The 17,046-nt window shown below is 42.9% G+C and overlaps 1 protein-coding gene across 1 annotated transcript in view; it reads right to left on the reverse strand.

The window, feature by feature from the left end:
* Window positions 1-4,096: 4,096 nt before the first annotated feature.
* STARD7 (StAR related lipid transfer domain containing 7) overlaps window positions 4,097-17,046 on the reverse strand; it is a 28,638-nt gene continuing 15,688 nt past the window's right edge. The window contains exons 2-8 of the mRNA XM_010601356.2: window positions 12,856-13,064; window positions 12,494-12,543; window positions 8,678-8,788; window positions 8,518-8,600; window positions 7,947-8,046; window positions 5,765-5,849; window positions 4,097-4,770 (exon numbers count right to left, since the gene is read on the reverse strand). Coding sequence (XP_010599658.1) covers window positions 4,586-4,770; window positions 5,765-5,849; window positions 7,947-8,046; window positions 8,518-8,600; window positions 8,678-8,788; window positions 12,494-12,543; window positions 12,856-13,064 — 823 coding nt within the window. The 3' untranslated portion in view covers window positions 4,097-4,585. The remainder of the gene's footprint in view (window positions 4,771-5,764; window positions 5,850-7,946; window positions 8,047-8,517; window positions 8,601-8,677; window positions 8,789-12,493; window positions 12,544-12,855; window positions 13,065-17,046) is intronic.

A 17,046-nucleotide genomic window follows, 5' to 3' on the forward strand; every position in this document is an offset into this window, starting at 1 on the left:
CCCTAAGAATCATGTGGGACTCTATCAAGAAGAATAACTTGCGAGTGATTGGAGTCCCAGAACAGGGAGGGGGGACAGAAAACACAGGGAAAATAGTTGAAGAAATCCTGACACAAAACTTCCCTGACATCATGAAAGACGAAAGGATATCTATCCAAGATGCTCATCGAACCCCATTTAAGATTGATCCAAAAAGAAAAACACCAAGACATATTATCATCAAACTTGCCAAAACCAAAGACAAACAGAAAATTTTAAAAGCAGCCAGGGAGAAAAGAAAGGTTTCCTTCAAGGGAGAATCAATAAGAATAAGTTCAGACTACTCAGCAGAAACCATGCAGGCAAGAAGGGAATGGGACGACGTATATAGAGCACTGAACGAGAAAAACTGCCAACCAAGGATCATATATCCAGCAAAACTCTCTCTGAAATATGAAGGAGAAATTAAGATATTTACAGATAAACACAAGTTTAGAGAATTTGCAAAAACTAAACCAAGACTGCAAGGAATGCTAAAGGAGACTGTTTGGCCAGATGACCAATAATATCAGGTACCAGCACAATACAAGGTCACAAAACAGAACGTCCTGATATCAACGCAACTCAAATAGGAAAAGCACAAAAACAAACAAATTAAGACTAATTCTAAAAAATAAATAAATAATACACACAACAGGAAATCATGGAAATCAATAGATAAACGATCACAATAATCAAAAAGAGGGACTAAATATAGGAGGCATTGAACTGCCAGATGGAGAGTGATACAAGGCGATATAGAAGGATACAAGTTAGGTTTTTACTTAGAAAAATAGGGGTAAATAAAAAGGTAACCACAAAAAGGAATATCAATTCCATAACTCAAGAAAAAAGCCAAGAAAAACGTAACGACTCAATAAACACAAAGTTAAACATTATGAAAATGAGGATCTCACAAGCTACTAAGAAAAACATCTCAGCACAAAAAAGCATGTGGAAAAATGAAATGGCCAACAACACACAAGAAAAGGCATCAAAATGACAGCACTAAAAACTTATTTATCTATAATTACGCTGAATGTAAATGGACTAAATGCACCAATAAAGAGACAGAGAGTCACGGACTGGATAAAAAAACACGATCCATCTATATGCTGCCTACAAGAGACACACCTTAGACTTAGAGACACAAACAAACTAAAACTCAAAGGATGGAAAAAATATATCAAGCAAACAATAAGCAAAAAAGAAGAGGAGTAGCAATATTAATTTCTGACAAAATAGACTTTAGACTTAAATCCACCACAAAGGATAAAGAAGGACACTATATAATGATAAAAGGGACAATTGATCAGGAAGACATAACCATATTAAATATTTACACACCTAATGACAGGGCTGCAAGATACATAAATCAAATTTTAAACTGCACACGGTTTAACAGGGATGGATACAAAGAAAGCCTATGTCTGATCCAAGTTCCAAAACACACCCACCAACCCAGCAAAGGGATCCAGCACGACGGCATTTATGAGGGCAGAACCTCAGTTTTAGACATGCTGCCAGCAGAGTCTTTGGAGAGGGCAAATCTAGGTCTGCATCCCGGCTGTCACTTCCTGTGCTCCCTGAGTAAAGAGGCTGCTTAGCCTTGAGGCCATTTCCTTGTCTAAGACACATCTCGTCTATAGGGCAGGGCTGTGGTAGGATGAGATGTGCAGGAAAGCAGGTCACTCAGTGGCTGGCACACCCTGTGCTCTGTAATGGCAGCTATTATGGGTTTAGCAGACGCCAACAGTGGGACAAGGCTGATAACACTGTCAGGGACACAGAGAAACAGCAGCGGTTTTCTACATGTCGAACAGTGCGACAAGACTGATGACAGTCAGGGACACAGAGAAATAGGAGCGGTTTTATATAAGCCAAACGGTTAAGAAATACAGAAAGACAACAATCAACACAGCACTTCATCTCGAGAACGATCTGCTGTTTGCTCATGGAAGCATGGGCCTTGCCCCCCGCGCCCCCACCGCCACGCTGTGAGAAAGACAACAAAAGGGAGACAGGAAAAGGATGAGAGAAAAGATAGAGAAAAAGAACAGCACAGAACAGAGAAATACAAAAAAGGTTGAAACAGGGAAATTAAAGAGGCGTGGGTGCACGGCCAGGGTGGCTGGCCGTGGAAGGCCGCAGCCTGCATGGCTGTGGGGTGGTGTGGGAGGGGTCTCTGAAATCAGGTGGAAGATTGCAGGTGTCAGGCTGGGTGTAGGCTCTGCGCATTCCCACGTGGCTCCATTCAGCTGCTGTGGCTCTCCACCTTCACCCAGCGTCCCCACAGGCAAAATCACCCATAAACCCCAAATTCACCTGATGCTGTGTTTCCAAATGTCATCAATCACACGGGAACACGTCTGCACGTTGAAGTGTCATCGCAGAGCTGCCTGTCCAGCCTACCGTCCACCACACAGGGTGGGTTTTGAGCTCAACACCTTCCTTCTCCGCCAAGCATACTGAATTAATTACAACTCAGCTGCCCTAGGCCTGCGCTCATGCCCCCGCCAACTTCCAAGCTTTACTATCTGCAAAGCTCTGTCACTGGTCCCCCAACTTGTCCCTGCTTTAAGAACAAAGGCTATGGGACAAGACAAAGAAGTAGGAAGAGGTGGTCTGAGTTGCCAAAGCGGTGACCTTTCCGGGGTTCACACGCTAGACAAGAAGGCTAGCTGTGTATCAGCCACTAGCTACCGAGAAAAAACAAGCCCTGCAGCTTCCACGTGACACCTCTACCAGCAGGGACATCCTCCAACGTCTGTGATCGGGGCCAAACCACAGGCCCAAGATGTAAGGTTTCCCCACCACCATCTGTCCAAAGACAAACACTTTTCTGTATCAATCTTTATATATTTATTCACACAGTTGATAAAAATGTCAGTTATGAGTGAAATCATTATAATGATGTGACTGTACAGACAAACCCCACGTGCAGATTCAAATTGCCATAAATCAGAACATGGAGCAACACACAACTCCTTGGCACTGTGCCCACATACACGTTCTCTTGTACACCCACCAACACCCCGATAATCACAGGTGCTAAGCACAGACATAACCCGACTCTTCCCTGGCTTCGGTCAGCTCCTGGAGATGAGAAGTGATGAATAAAATGCAGCTGGGATTGCTCGAGGTACCTCTCTGCTCTGCCACGGACTCAGAGAGGGCAAGACAGGAAGCACCGGCGCAGTTCCTTCCTTGGCACAAAACAGGCAAAACGGTCAAGAAGCAGCTTACATTAGTTTCAGGTTGAGATCCTTCTTCACTGTCACAAAAGGGCAGCAAATAGAAAAAAGGGGAAAAATCCTGATATTGGAATTCTAGAAATAAAAGGGAGGGAGGATTTAAAACTTGATCCCTATTCTCCCAACGACCGCAGCAAAGCCAGCGAGGCCACAGTGACACCAACTGATGTGGAACATGGTTTGATTTTATTTTAGCTCTGAAGGGAAGAGGAAAAACTTTTCAGAAGAAAAAGAGAGCCACAGACCCCTTATATTAGTATTCTGGGCAAGATTACACCAAATTCCTTTCACACAGCTTGTCTAAAGTTCTAAGAGCTCTGAGGGAGGAGCACACCCCCGTTTCTCTGTCCTCACTCAGCCTCTGAGAAGGGCACGTCTTTACACTCAGGCAAACCTGAAGTGTGGAAAACAGCGTGTGAAACAAACTGGTATCTTCTACACAGTGAGACCGTGAAGAAACACCAACTCCCCAACGCATTCTTTTGACACAAGATTAAAAAAACAAAACAAAAAAACCCCACTAAATTTATATGTAACGTTTTGAGCACCTCCATTGACCCTATCACAACATCGATGATGCAGAAAGCTACTGCCTAAAGGATTCATCTCCCAGTGCTCTTGGTAAAGGGGGAAAGGTTAGGAAGGAGGCAATAATCCAAATGAAAACATCTGAAGGAAGAACTGGCCAGACTCAAAGGAAACTGCTATGGCTAAGGGTGGGTCAGTGGGGAAGTTCTAGGAGGTGAGGAGAGAAACTTCTTGGTACAGCCTTTATGCTCCCAAAGACAAAACCAAGGCGAAGACAAGGCACTTACACCACAAAGTAGTATTTCATATTCATTCAATACTAAAGACCATTACACCAAGAGCACTCCCAATAACCCCCTCCCTGAAAGAATCAAGCAGCCAGCTACACTTTCCAGTTGGACTTTCAGAACTGAAGGGACTCCAAAGCACTGCAGAACTGATGGTGGCAAATGGAATGTCAGCAAACAACTCAGAGGAAGCAGATGGACATCGTCCCCTTCTGGCATGAGGTGAGAGGTCTGTTGCAGGTTAACTCAGTGAAATACTGAATTTCAAAATGCTTGCCCTGAGGATCTGACAACGTCCCCAGGGATGCCTTCTTCTCTGTGTTTTGAGTAAGACCAGTCAGGGCTCTGAATGAAGTCAAACACCAGTTACTGAATTATCCCACTGGTAGTTCCAGCAGACGCCTTGTAATACACGTGGCTCACCCACATGTACTGGCAGAGGGATAAAGGACTGAAAGGGGAGCAGAAGCAGCCCGTCCCTCCTCATACCAAAGCCCTTCAGGCATACTCGATCTGGGCAGGGCCATGGCTACCCTCTTTCTTCCGTTCGGACGACTGGGTAGTGGCCTTGGCTTCACTGCCCATGTCCAGAGGCTTAGCTGAGATGTAGTCCTTTACTTTGATCTCCATGTTCTTGGCTTTCAAAGTGGCCAAGTGCAGCTTCTCTAGGAAGTCCGGCATGCCTGTCAGGAGGGGGAAAATGTGGTTAGGCCGATATATAAACCAGGAGTAGGCTCAAAATGAGAAGGCCCTGTGCCTTTGGCGGTAGGGAGTTCACGCCTGAGGAACCACCTGTGAGCGACAGCTGCCTCCCAGAATGTATAGGGAGGGAAAACAACCCATGACCCCTAATCCTTTGAAAAGGGGTACTGATCAGGCCAGATAAATCCCCAAAGGCTCTCTTTCAGGTGATTAAATATCAATTATCAGGGCATAGGGAGAAAGACGTGGCCGTCTGCTTCTGTGAAGATCACAGTCTTGGAAACCATGGGGCAATTCTACCCTCTCCTATCAGGTCACTGTGAGTCGGAACCAACTTGATGGCAATGGGTTTGGTTTTCTGGTTTGTAACAGCATAGCCTAAACAGCTGCCAATCGTATTTAGACAAACGTGCAGGAGAAACATCCATCTCCTCTCCATTCTCATATTCTTCCTTCTTCTTCCCTGAGGTAGAAGAAGCTGCCTACAGACAACCAAAAGCAAGAAATTCACATAAGGGTGCTTTCTGATACGAGAACTCAAGAGGGAAAGATGCCATCACAGCCGTGACGTGAGCCTCTGAAGACAGGCCGTTGCCTGTCTCCAGGTGTCCACCCTACAACAGCCACATTTTCTTTGCCAGATTTTATAGTCCCCAGTACCATCTAAGAAGGAGAAATTTTTTAAAAATCCATTCATGTACATGGCCCATATTTAAGTCACTGAAGCAAATGTTCTTAAAACTACTTTCTGGGCACAAGTTCCTTTCTGGGACCCTGTAATTGTCATCCCTCCAAACCCGGACTGCAGGCTTTGATATCTTCAAAGTATTCAAGAATGAACTTTGAAGGACATTTAATTCTCCCCAACAGGACTCCAGTGAGACAAGGACCAATCTCCTTGCTGCCATTAAGAAGCCAGAGAAAAACAAACTGCTCCACCCAGGTTCCAGGCCCTGTACAGAAGTTTCCACTCACCACTGGACACCATCCAACTAACGCAGTAGCGGGGAAAAACAGTCTGGGGATTGTCACTGTATGTCAACAAGTAGTCAAAGCCATTCTGGAAATGAAAAGCAGCAAAGATGAGGAAGGTTCCTGAACTACTGCTACAACCTCCATATCCAGTATGACAGAATAACCACCCTCTGATTGTGGGCCAGGAGACTGCCTTTTTTTTTTTTTCAAACCCTGTGCAGAAAAGAGTTAACAGTCTTTTTTAAGACTGTTATCTTTAGAAAGGCCTGCTTGCAAGGTTGGCCCTTGGCTGGCACCTGGAATCTTGGCTCTCAGTGTTCCCAGTCAACAGTTACTGACAAGGGTGGCTCGCCGTGGCTTATACTGAACACCTGCTTTCCTTCTGGGGGTCTGGAATTTTGGTACGTGCTAGGCAAAGGGTACCTATGTGACCAGCCTCCAGCAAAAACCCTGGATGCTGAGTCTCTAACGGGCTTCCCCGGGCAGCAACATCGCACACGTGTAGCTGGGTGACGCCTCATGGAAGGGGAGTGCAGGTTGCACCTGAGAGCCTCCACTTTGCTTCTGTCTTTATCCCTATGAGCTGGCTGTGTCTCCTTACTACGCTGCTGGACTAAATCTTAGCCACAAGTGCGCTATATGCTGAGTGTACACACACACGCTCTCTCGCACCTGTGTAACCAAACAGAAGTTTCATGAAGTACTCCTTTTTTTTTTAAATTGTGCTGTAGGTGAAGGCTTAACATGAAATACTCTCACTATGTGAGATGCACTCAGGTAGTTTCTATTCTATTCCATTTATTCTTTTTTTTTTTTTAAACTGGTCATAATCTACAAAATTAATTTTATCTTCCACTAATAGGTAACAATCCGTGATTTGAAAAGTACTGCTCTAGAAATAACATAGAGGTAGACACACAGGTCTTCCAGTAAAAACATGAGAGTCAAACACTATTTTGACTGAGGGGAAGCACTGTTTCTCTGTCCCATTTAAAAGTCCCTCTACAGGAAGTATAAACAGAACCATCTGATGAGAACAATAAATGCCAACTAGAAGGACATATCCATCCAGGTCTAAAACTAGCAAAAGTTAGGAGGAGAAACGAAGCCATTATAAAGTGAAATAGAACTAAAAACAGCAACCACTGGCATCAATACATACACTCAAAAGAGATTTGGTTTAAAAGCTGAAGTAAATACTCTTTTCTTGAAGAGAAGTCGCAGATTTTTAAAGGAGGACTGCAGAGGGCATTTGTCCAATCCTCTCATCTTACTGACAAGAAAGCCCAAGTCCAGAAAGATTTTAAGTGCCCTGCTCATTGTGGCACAATTTTCACTGAAAAGGAGCTTGCTCTTGTTACTAAAAAAATGCTTCTTGTTACGGGTTGAGCTGCATCCTCCAAAAAGGTGTGCTGAAGTCCTAGTCCCTGTATCTGTGACGGAGACTTTGTTTGGACACGGGGCTGGAGCAGGGTGGGTCCTAGCTGTAATGCCTCCCGAGTCGAGTCTTATAAAAGTGGAGTGACACACAAAGGAATATAGGCTCCAGGTGACAAGATAGGCAGATACATCTGTAAGCAGCAAAGGAGCGCCAAAGCCAGCTGCCACCAGAAACTAGGAGAGAGGACCAGGGGAGGAATCGACATTCCTGAGACCCTGATTTGGACTTTCAGCCTCCAGAACCGTGAGAAAATAAATCTCTCTCCTTTAAAGGCACCCACTTAGTGGTATCTTATTGTAGCAGTTCTAGGAAACTAAGGTACTACTAATGACCAGGCAGTGAGTCAACAGCTGCCTCTCAGAAAAAAGGGAGCCCTCAGATTGTCACCACTCGGTCCCAGGGATCTTCCAGTTCTGTCACCCTATAGCTGGGGGTCCCCAAAATGTGGGCCCAGATCCGTGGCATCAGCCTCACCTGGGAACCTGTCAGAAATGAAGGTTCCTGGGCTGTACCCCACACCTACTGCACCCCACACCTACTGCACCCCACACCTACTGCACCAGAAGCTCTGAGGCCGGGGCCCAGCAATGTGTTTCACTGAACATTTAATTGACTCTGATTTATGCCAAGTTGGAAACCAATGCCCTACAGCAGCTTAGCCCCTCCTGAATTTGGCTGAGAGGAATTTCTTGAGAAAAACCCAGAGCCACCACACATCATCTTGGATGATGTAAAACTCACCTCATCAAATGATTTGTGGGGACGGATAACCATTTGGGATTCGTATGATCTGACCCTCACAAATTCAGGAGACTCGGGTACACTAGGATGCTCCACAGCTCTGGTGAGGAGGAGAAAATGTGAAGTGAACTCTCGGTGACGTCTATGTATAAAACAACATGGGTGCTAAAGACCAAAGATGACCTAAAAAGCTAACTCTAATTTTAAAATAAACAAAGAGTAGAGTCACTAGGCTGAGTGAACACAACTAAGTTCTAAAAATAAACTGAGGTCTTTTGGTAAATTTATGGCTCATTAGGCTTTGTGTTGAGGAAGCCACAGTTTTGTTTTGTTTTTTCTTGAATTACCAACATTAAGGAACCTAAAGAAATTGTTTAACTAGAAGTTTACATCCCTTAATCTTCCTAGATAGTCAGAGAATGCTCACCTTCTACCTGGAATGGGTGAGGTACTGGCTGTGGGGAATCATATAAGAGAACACGTAAGGACACTAATAAAGACAACCTCCCACCAGATGCCGGTGAATGAAGGACACAGCTAAAGGAACTTAGCAACAGCCGATCATACATACCGTGACACCAATACCATCACGTTGTTTTCCTGATCCACACTATACCGTCGAACATAAACATAATCCCGTGAATACATTGGATACTAAAGAAATGAAGAGACAGGATTAGTGCTATGCATCACAGTCTTGAGAAAGCAAAACCAGAAGTAAAAATACTCACGGGAAAATGAGTTACCCAGTGAAGAACCTCAGAACCACTAACTGCGTCCCTCTCGATCACCTCCAGCTTGATTACCAGTGCATCCCACTTTTTTCTATACTCTGTGTCCAGCTACGGAAAGAGAGAAGAGCATGCAGACTTGAGATCCATGACAAAGCTGTTCTCCAGGTGCTTCGGCCTCCAACTCAAGGACCTTATTGTGAGGAAACAGTGATCTGATCTCAAAGACAGTGTCAAAGTGTGAGAGACATGGCTGTATACAGTTTATTACAAATGACTTTTTAAAAATTCCTGTTTGTAGGCCCATTATCGTTACACTGAATGTGAAGGCTAAAAAGAAAAGGACGAAGCAAAGTAAGGAGCAAGAAAAGATATTGCAATAGATGTGTCAAAGACACAGCCAACAGTGAGAGAAAGTATAAGGATGAGACAATTCTAAAAACTTTATACAGACCAAAAATTCCAGAAGTATGAGCAGACACCTCAGAGTAAAGAACTGCAAGTAGCGTATTTTTTAAATTCCTGGTATCACTACCAATCAAGGAATTTCAAATTAAAACAAACATGCACATCCAAACCAATAAAAATTCAATACAAATCGATGAGTGCTTAGGCGAAAGTGCATGTTTGCATATGACTAGTGAGTGTTATAGCTCAGTACTAGTTCTGAGAGTCTGACAAAACAAATCAAAAAATCCAGGAAGAAAAAAATTTCCTTGTAGAACTCTGGGTGATACCACTCCCCTACACCCCCTTTTCGTTTTTGTCTTAAACGTTTCCCACACTGCTCAAGAGGAAAGACGTCTCCAAACAGAAGCTCTTCATCTTTATGAAACAAAGGCCTTCTCTGGAAACATTCCAGGCTAAAGAGACGTGACCACTAAATGTCATCTGACTAGATCTGCACTGGAGGGGAAAATGCTATAAGGCAGCATTGCTGGGCCAACTGACAAAGATGGATGGCAACAGAAGATTACCTAACAGTGCTGCATCAACATTAAATTTACTAACTCTGATAATGGTGCCATGGTCGGGTAAAAGAACACACCTCACTTTAGGAAATTTATACTGAAGGAATCAGGGATAAAAGGGCATGATGTATGTAAGTAACTTACCCTCAAAAGGTTCGGGTAAAAAACTGTGTATATTCACATAATGTAAAGCAAACGGGAAAAACATTAAAAACAGATAAATGTGAGTATATGGATTTCTTACACTATTTTTATCCTTGCAATTTTTTTCGGTAAATTTGAAATTACATCCAAATAAAAAGTTTCTAAAAATTTGAAACTTCTGCTCCTCAAGGCACCATTAAGAAAATGAAAAGAATGCGAAAGAATGAAGCTGGACCCGTACCTCACACCACATACAAAATTAACTCAAAATGGATCCACGACCTAAACCTAAGAACTAAAACCATAAAACTCTTAGAACAAAAGCCAGGATAAGGCTTTGGGACCTAGTCTACAACGATGGATTCCTAGACATGACACCAAAAGCCTAAGCAACAGAAGACAACATAGATAAATTCAACTTCACCAAAATTAAACACTTGTGCATCAAAGGACTTTATTAACAAAAGTGAAGAGACAACCTATAGAAGTGGGAAAAAATATCTGGGAACCACGTATAAGAATTTAATATCCAGAATATATAAAGAACTCCTACCTACAACTCAACAACAAAAAGACAAACAACCCAATCAAAACAAGGGCGAAGGACCTGAATACAGAAGATGTACGAATACATGGCCAATGCCATGACATGGATGACCCTTGAGAACGCTGCGATGAGTGAAATGTCAGTCACAAGAGGACAAATACTGTATGATCCCCCTACAGGAAATATCTACAATAGGCAAGTGCATGGAGACAAAGCTGCGTGAGTGGTTGCCAGGGCAGGGTGGGAGAGGGAGAAGAGGTACTGCCCATGTGGCACTGGCTTTGTCAAGGGTGACCACAAACTGTGGAAACAAGTCGTGGCGAAGGCTGCATGGCTCACGACGTGGAGAACGGAGCTAATGTCACCGAACTGTGCAGAGAATGCACACGTAAAAATGACCGAAACAGCAAATGTTTTGTTATACATACTTTACCACAATTTCAAAAACGGGGCAAATCTATCATCATTGGTTTGTTTTGCCTGTTTTTGCACTACTTAAATGGAATTCTACAATATGACCTCTTCTGTGTCTGGCTTCTTTGGTCAGAGTACTGCTTCCAAGGTTCAACCGTGTTAACCGTTATAATAAGAGATTATTCCTTAAAAGCCTTCCAAATACTTTTCTGTGGATAATGGTCATCAACTCACCTAGCACAGAATTGTGACTCTGGAGCAGGGGAAGAGGCAAAACCACTTACAGCCAGACACTGATACCTAGGTGACCTGGGCCACGCTCATCAACGCACGTTTGTATCTATAAAGGAAGCTATGAAACAAAGCTCAATAAAAACAACAAAACCAAATCCACTGCTGTAGAGTTGAGTCCGACTCATACAGATCCTACAAGACAGAGAACTGCCCCACAGGGCCTCCAAGGAGTGATTAGTGGATTCGAACGGCAGCCAAGCTCTTAACCACTGCGCTGCCAGGGCTCCACTAACTCTAAATAGAGCCAATTACGTGGGAAACAGAAGGAATCTGATGATGCAGGCAGGTGAGCTAGACTGTGGAACAAGATCAAAACATACAATCTAAGCACACAGTCACACTGTAGGTCAGATAAATTACTACAAGGCCCAAGGAACTCCAGGGAATTGTCTAAATTCTTTTGGCTGAAGCTTTAACACCTTAGTCATAAAGATGATTTTAAAAATGATAAATATGAAACTATAAAGCCTTATAAAATACATCGTTGTTGTTAGGTGCCATCGAGTCGGTTCTGACTCATAGCGACCCTATGCACAACAGGACGAAACACTGCCCTGCCCTGAGTCATCCTTACAACCATTGTTATGCTTGAGCTCATTGTTCCAGCCACTGTGTCAATCCACTTCGTTGAGGGTATTCCTCTTTTCCACTGACCCTGTACCGTGCCAAGCATGATGTCCTTCTCCAGGGACTGATGCCTCCTGACAACATGTCCAAAGTTATGTAAGACGCAGTCTCACCATCCTTGCTTCTAAGGAGCATTCTGGTTGTACTTCTTCTAAGACAGATTTGTTCATTCTTTTGGTAGTCCATGGTATATTCAATATTCTTCGCCAACACCACAATTCAAAGGCATCAATTCTTCTTCAGTCTTCCTTATTCATTGTCCAGCTTTCACATGCATATGATGCGACTGAAAATACCACGGCATGGCTCAGGCGCACCTTAGTCTTCAAGGTGACACCTTTGCTCTTCAACACTTTGAAGAGGTCCTTTGCAGCAGATTTGCCCAATGCAATGCGTCATTTGACTTCTTGACTGCTGCTTCCACGGCTGTTGATAGTGGATCCAAGTAAAATGAAATCCTTGACAACTTCAATCTTTTCTTCGTTTATCACGATGTTACTCATTGGTTCAGTTCTGAGGATTTTTATTTTGTTTTGTATTTTTGTATAAAATACATTAAAGCATTCAAATTCATTCCTCCATTATCTCCCCAAGAGCCCTGTAAGGAGGCAGAACAGGTTTCATCCCCAGAGGACAGATGAAGAAATTATAAACAAATGTTTGCCCAGACACTGTGCAACACAGAATGAGAGGCACGAAGAGCTAGATGGATGTACAGAAGCCAGCGTCACATCTGAGCCACAGAAATTATTCATCTGACAGTAGAAATTGGCTTTCTAGGCTTAGAAGCACCAAACCAGGGAACAAAAATTAGCTCACCTGAACATTAAAGAACTGCCGCGGGGTCACATCTGTGTAGGTTCCAAAAACTAGAATGACAAGAAAGAACAAGGTGCATCACTCACCCTATTCCTATTGCTTAACTGCATTTTAATTACAGAGTACGATAGACCTTAAAGCCAGATTCAGAAACCAGAAGTCATGTCGGGGCAGCAGAGAAACACAAAGACGGCCTATGGCAAGGACTACACTGGACTCTTGTCATCTGAGAGAACAAAAACAGGCAGACAGAAAAGCACAGCACATTTTTCGAAGAACAGTCAGAACAGAATGGTTTAAAAGGGCACAAGGACCTAGGCAACCATGGAACGCACTTAAAAGGCAGCCAAGCTAGCGCTCACCTCTGTATTGGTAAAGGGGGGTGCCTGCAATTGGGCGCCGCCATAGCTTAAAGTGTTTCTTATCCATCACCATTTCCCATGGCTGCTCTCTGTCCCCTGAATCTGCACTCTCTTCTGTTTGGGATTTTGGTTCTGTGGAGTGTCGCTCAACCCCAGAGCTCTGAAACACACTTGACATTTCCTCCAACCGTTTCATCTCGTCAATGGATCTGGAAGGAGAAAAACAAACAGGAATGATGCAAGCAGTCAGGCCCCGCTTTCACCAGAAGAGAAACAATTTTGTTTTTTAACGTTAGCCATATAGTTTTAAGATTTTCATTTGTCATTAATAAAAGCAAATACTGTCATACTGAAATACAGATAATTCTCTTTGGTAGTTGTATACTGGTTTAGAAAACAGACAATGTTAATTATGATTGATGGGCTATTTTCACTATTTTTTATGCTAACAATACTTTGAGGTCTAATCTACATAGAGTAACGTACTTAACTATACAGCTCAATGGATTCTGACAAATACAGACACCTCCGTAACCATCTCCCCAATCAAGATACAGGGTATTTCCAGCACTCTAGAAGGTTCCAGGTTCCCTTCTGCCCCTTCCCTCCCCAGGCAAACACTATTCTGATTGCTATCACCATGGATTAGTTTCACTTGCTCTTGAATGTCACATAAATGGAATCATAAAACACATACTCTTTTGTAACTGGCTAATGTTTCTGAATTTCATCCATGTTGTGTACCTCATTCTTTATTACTTAGTATTCCATTACATGAAAACACCAAAAAGAAAAAAAACCCAAACCCGTTGCCATCAAGTCGATTCTGACTCATAGTGACCCTACAGGACAGAGCAGAACTACCCCACAGAGTTTCTAAGGCTCACCTGGTGGATTCGACCTGCCGACCTTTTTTTTTTTTAAAACAATTTTTATTGAACTTTAAGTGAAAGTTTACAAATCAAGTCAGTCTCTCACTTATAGAACTTACATACACCTTACTACATACTCCCAATTACTCTCCCCCTATGGTGACAGCCCGCTCTCTCCTTCCAGTCTCTTTTCGTGACCATTTCACCAGCTTCTAACCCCCCTACCCTCCCATCTCCCCTCCAGACAGGAGGTGCCAACATAGTCTCAAGCGTCCACCTGATGCAAGTAGCTCACTCCTCATCAGCACCTCTCTCCAACCCATTGTCCAGTCCAATCCACGTCTGATGAGTTGGCTTCGGGAATGGTTCCTGTCCTGGGCCTACAGAAGGTTTGGGGACCATGACCACCAGGGTCCTTCTAGTCTCAGTCAGACCATTAAGTCTGGTCTTTTTATGAGAATTTGGGGTCTGCATCCCAATGTTCTCCTGCTCCCTCAGGGGTTCTCTGTTGTCGAACTGCTGACCTTTTGGTTAGCAGCCGTAGCACTTAACCAGTAGGCCACCAGGGTTTCCATGAAAACACCATGGTTTATTTACTCATTCATTTCATTGTTTCCAGTTTTGGGCTATTATGGATAAAGCTGATTAAAAGCATTCTTAGACAATTCTTTGTGTGGACATATACAGGTAGGTCCCAACTTATGACGTATTCGAATTTCTGTTCAAATTACTGTGAACCGCACTTACGACCATCCTTTTTTTGTACATCTTACCATTAGTAATACGTACTACATACAATGTTGCAGCGCGTAATTTGTTGATGTTATTATTTTTACATCAACCTCCAAAGACAAACATAGATCGGTTTTATAGATACTGATAATAAAAGGCAATAATAATGAGAACTTAAAAAAAAATGAAGTATTCAACTTATGTCAAAACAGACATGTCAAAATCACCAAAATGGAACCCTGTCTTAATCCAGGGACTACTGTACTTTCATTTCCCTTGGGTGAACATGTAGGAGAAGAACTGCTAGATCACAGTATGTTTAACTTTATTAGAAACGGCCAAACAGTCTTCCCAAGTGGTTATGCCATTTTACACTCCCACCAGTATCATATAAGAATTCTGGTGGCTCCACCTCTTTGCTGAAATTTGGCGTTATCATTCTTTTTAATTTTAGACATTCTGGTGAGTAAGTAGCAAGGAACACAGAACTGCAATAAACCACTGATAATCATTAAAAAACAAAACCACACTAGTTAATTGAACCACTGTTGTTGTTGTTAGGTGCCGTCGAGTCGGTTCTGACTCATAGTGACCCTATGCACAACAGAACGAAACACTGCCTGGTCCTGTGCCATCCTTACCATCATTGCTATGCTTGAGCTCATCGTTGCAGCCACTGTGTCAATCCACCTTGTTGAGGGTCTTCCTCTTTTCTGCTGACCCTGTACTGTGCCAAGCATGATGTCCTTCTCCAGGGACTGATGCCTCCTGACAACATGTCCAAAGTATGTAAGACGCAGTCTCGCCATCCTTGCCTCTAAGGAGCTTTCTGGCTGCACTTCTTCCAAGACAGATTTGTTCATTCTTTTGGCAGTCCATGGTATATTCAATATTCTTCACCAACATCACAATTCCAAGGCGTCAATTCTTCTTCGGTCTTCCTTATTCATTGTCCAGCTTTCACATGCGTATGATGTGACTGAAAATACCATGGCTTGGGTCAGGTACACCTTAGTCTTCAAGGTGACAACTTTGCTCTTCAATACTTTAAAGAAGTCCTTTGCAACAGATTCACCCAATGCCATGCGTCTTTTGATCTCTTGACTGCTGCTTCCAAGACTGTTGATTGTGGATCTAAGTAAAATGAAATCCTTGACAACTTCAATCTTTTCTCTGTTTAACATGATGTTGCTCACTGGTCCAGTTGTGAGGATTTTTGTTTCCTTTTTGTTGAGGTGCAATCCATACTGAAGGCTGTGGTCTTTGATCTTCATTAGGAAGTGCTTCAAGTCCTCTTCACTTTCAGCAAGCAAGGTTGTATCATTTGCATAACACAGGTTGTTAATGAGTCTTCCTCCAATCCTGATCCCCCGTTCATATCGTCCAGCTTCTCAGATTATTTGCTCAGCATACAGATTGAATAGGTATGGTAAAAGAATACAACCCTGACGCACAACTTTCCTGACTTTAAACCAATCAGTATCCTCTTGTTCTGTTTGAACAACTGCCTCTCGATCTATGTAAAGGTTCCTCACGACCACAGTTAAGTGTTCTGGAATTCCCATTCTCCACAATGTTATCCATAATTTGTTATGATCCACACAGTCGAATGCCTTTGCATAGTCAATAAAACACAAGTAAGCATCCTTCTGGTATTCTCTGCTTTCAGCCAGGATCCATCTGACATCAGCAATGATATCCCTGGTTCCACACCCTCTTCTGAAACCGGCCTGAATTTCTGGCAGTTCCCTGTTGATATACTGCTCCAGCTGTTTTTGAATGATCTTCAGCAAAATTTTGCTTGTGTGCGATATTAATGATATTGTACTATGATTTCCACATTCGGTTGGATCACCTTTCTTGGGAATAGGCATAAATATGGATCTCTTCCAGTTAGTTGGCCAGGAAGCTGTCTTCCATATCTCTCGGCATAGGAGAGTGAGCACCTCCAGTGCTGCATCTGTTTGTTGAAACACCTCAATTGATATTCCATAAACTCCTGGAGCCTTGTTTTTCGCCAATGCCTTCAGAGCAGCTTGGACTTCTTCCTTCAGTACCATTGGTTCCTGATCATATGCCACCTCTTGAAATGGTTGAATATCGACTAATTCTTTTTGTTATAATGACTCTGTGTATTCCTCCCATCTTCTTTTGATGCTTCCTGCGTCGGGTTAAATATTTTCCCCATGGAATCCTTCACTATTGCAACTCGAGGCTTGAATTGAACCATTAAGTGAACTGAAACGGTCTTTCCTACATCACTGAACTAACACTTAATGAGCAGATACTGTGCTAAACTAGCACAGTGTCTGGCACATAATAAATGCAACAAATCAATATACACAGACGGCACTGCAAGGAAAACAAAACAGGGAAATGGCCTACAGGCTTAGGAGATTTACATCTGAATTATTGAACTCACAGCTTCAGAAACTACACAAACAGAAAAACTGAGGTGGGAAAAAATCCAATAGTGAACTAATTAAATAACAACTGAGACAAAACTAAAATATGAAAACATTCTCCGAAATGGACAAATATTTTATTCACTTTGAGTCCCTAGCTGTTGTTTGTTGCTAGCTGCTGT

The sequence above is a fragment of the Loxodonta africana genome, chromosome 15, assembly GCF_030014295.1.
Source record: "Loxodonta africana isolate mLoxAfr1 chromosome 15, mLoxAfr1.hap2, whole genome shotgun sequence".
Lineage (NCBI taxonomy): Eukaryota > Metazoa > Chordata > Mammalia > Proboscidea > Elephantidae > Loxodonta > Loxodonta africana.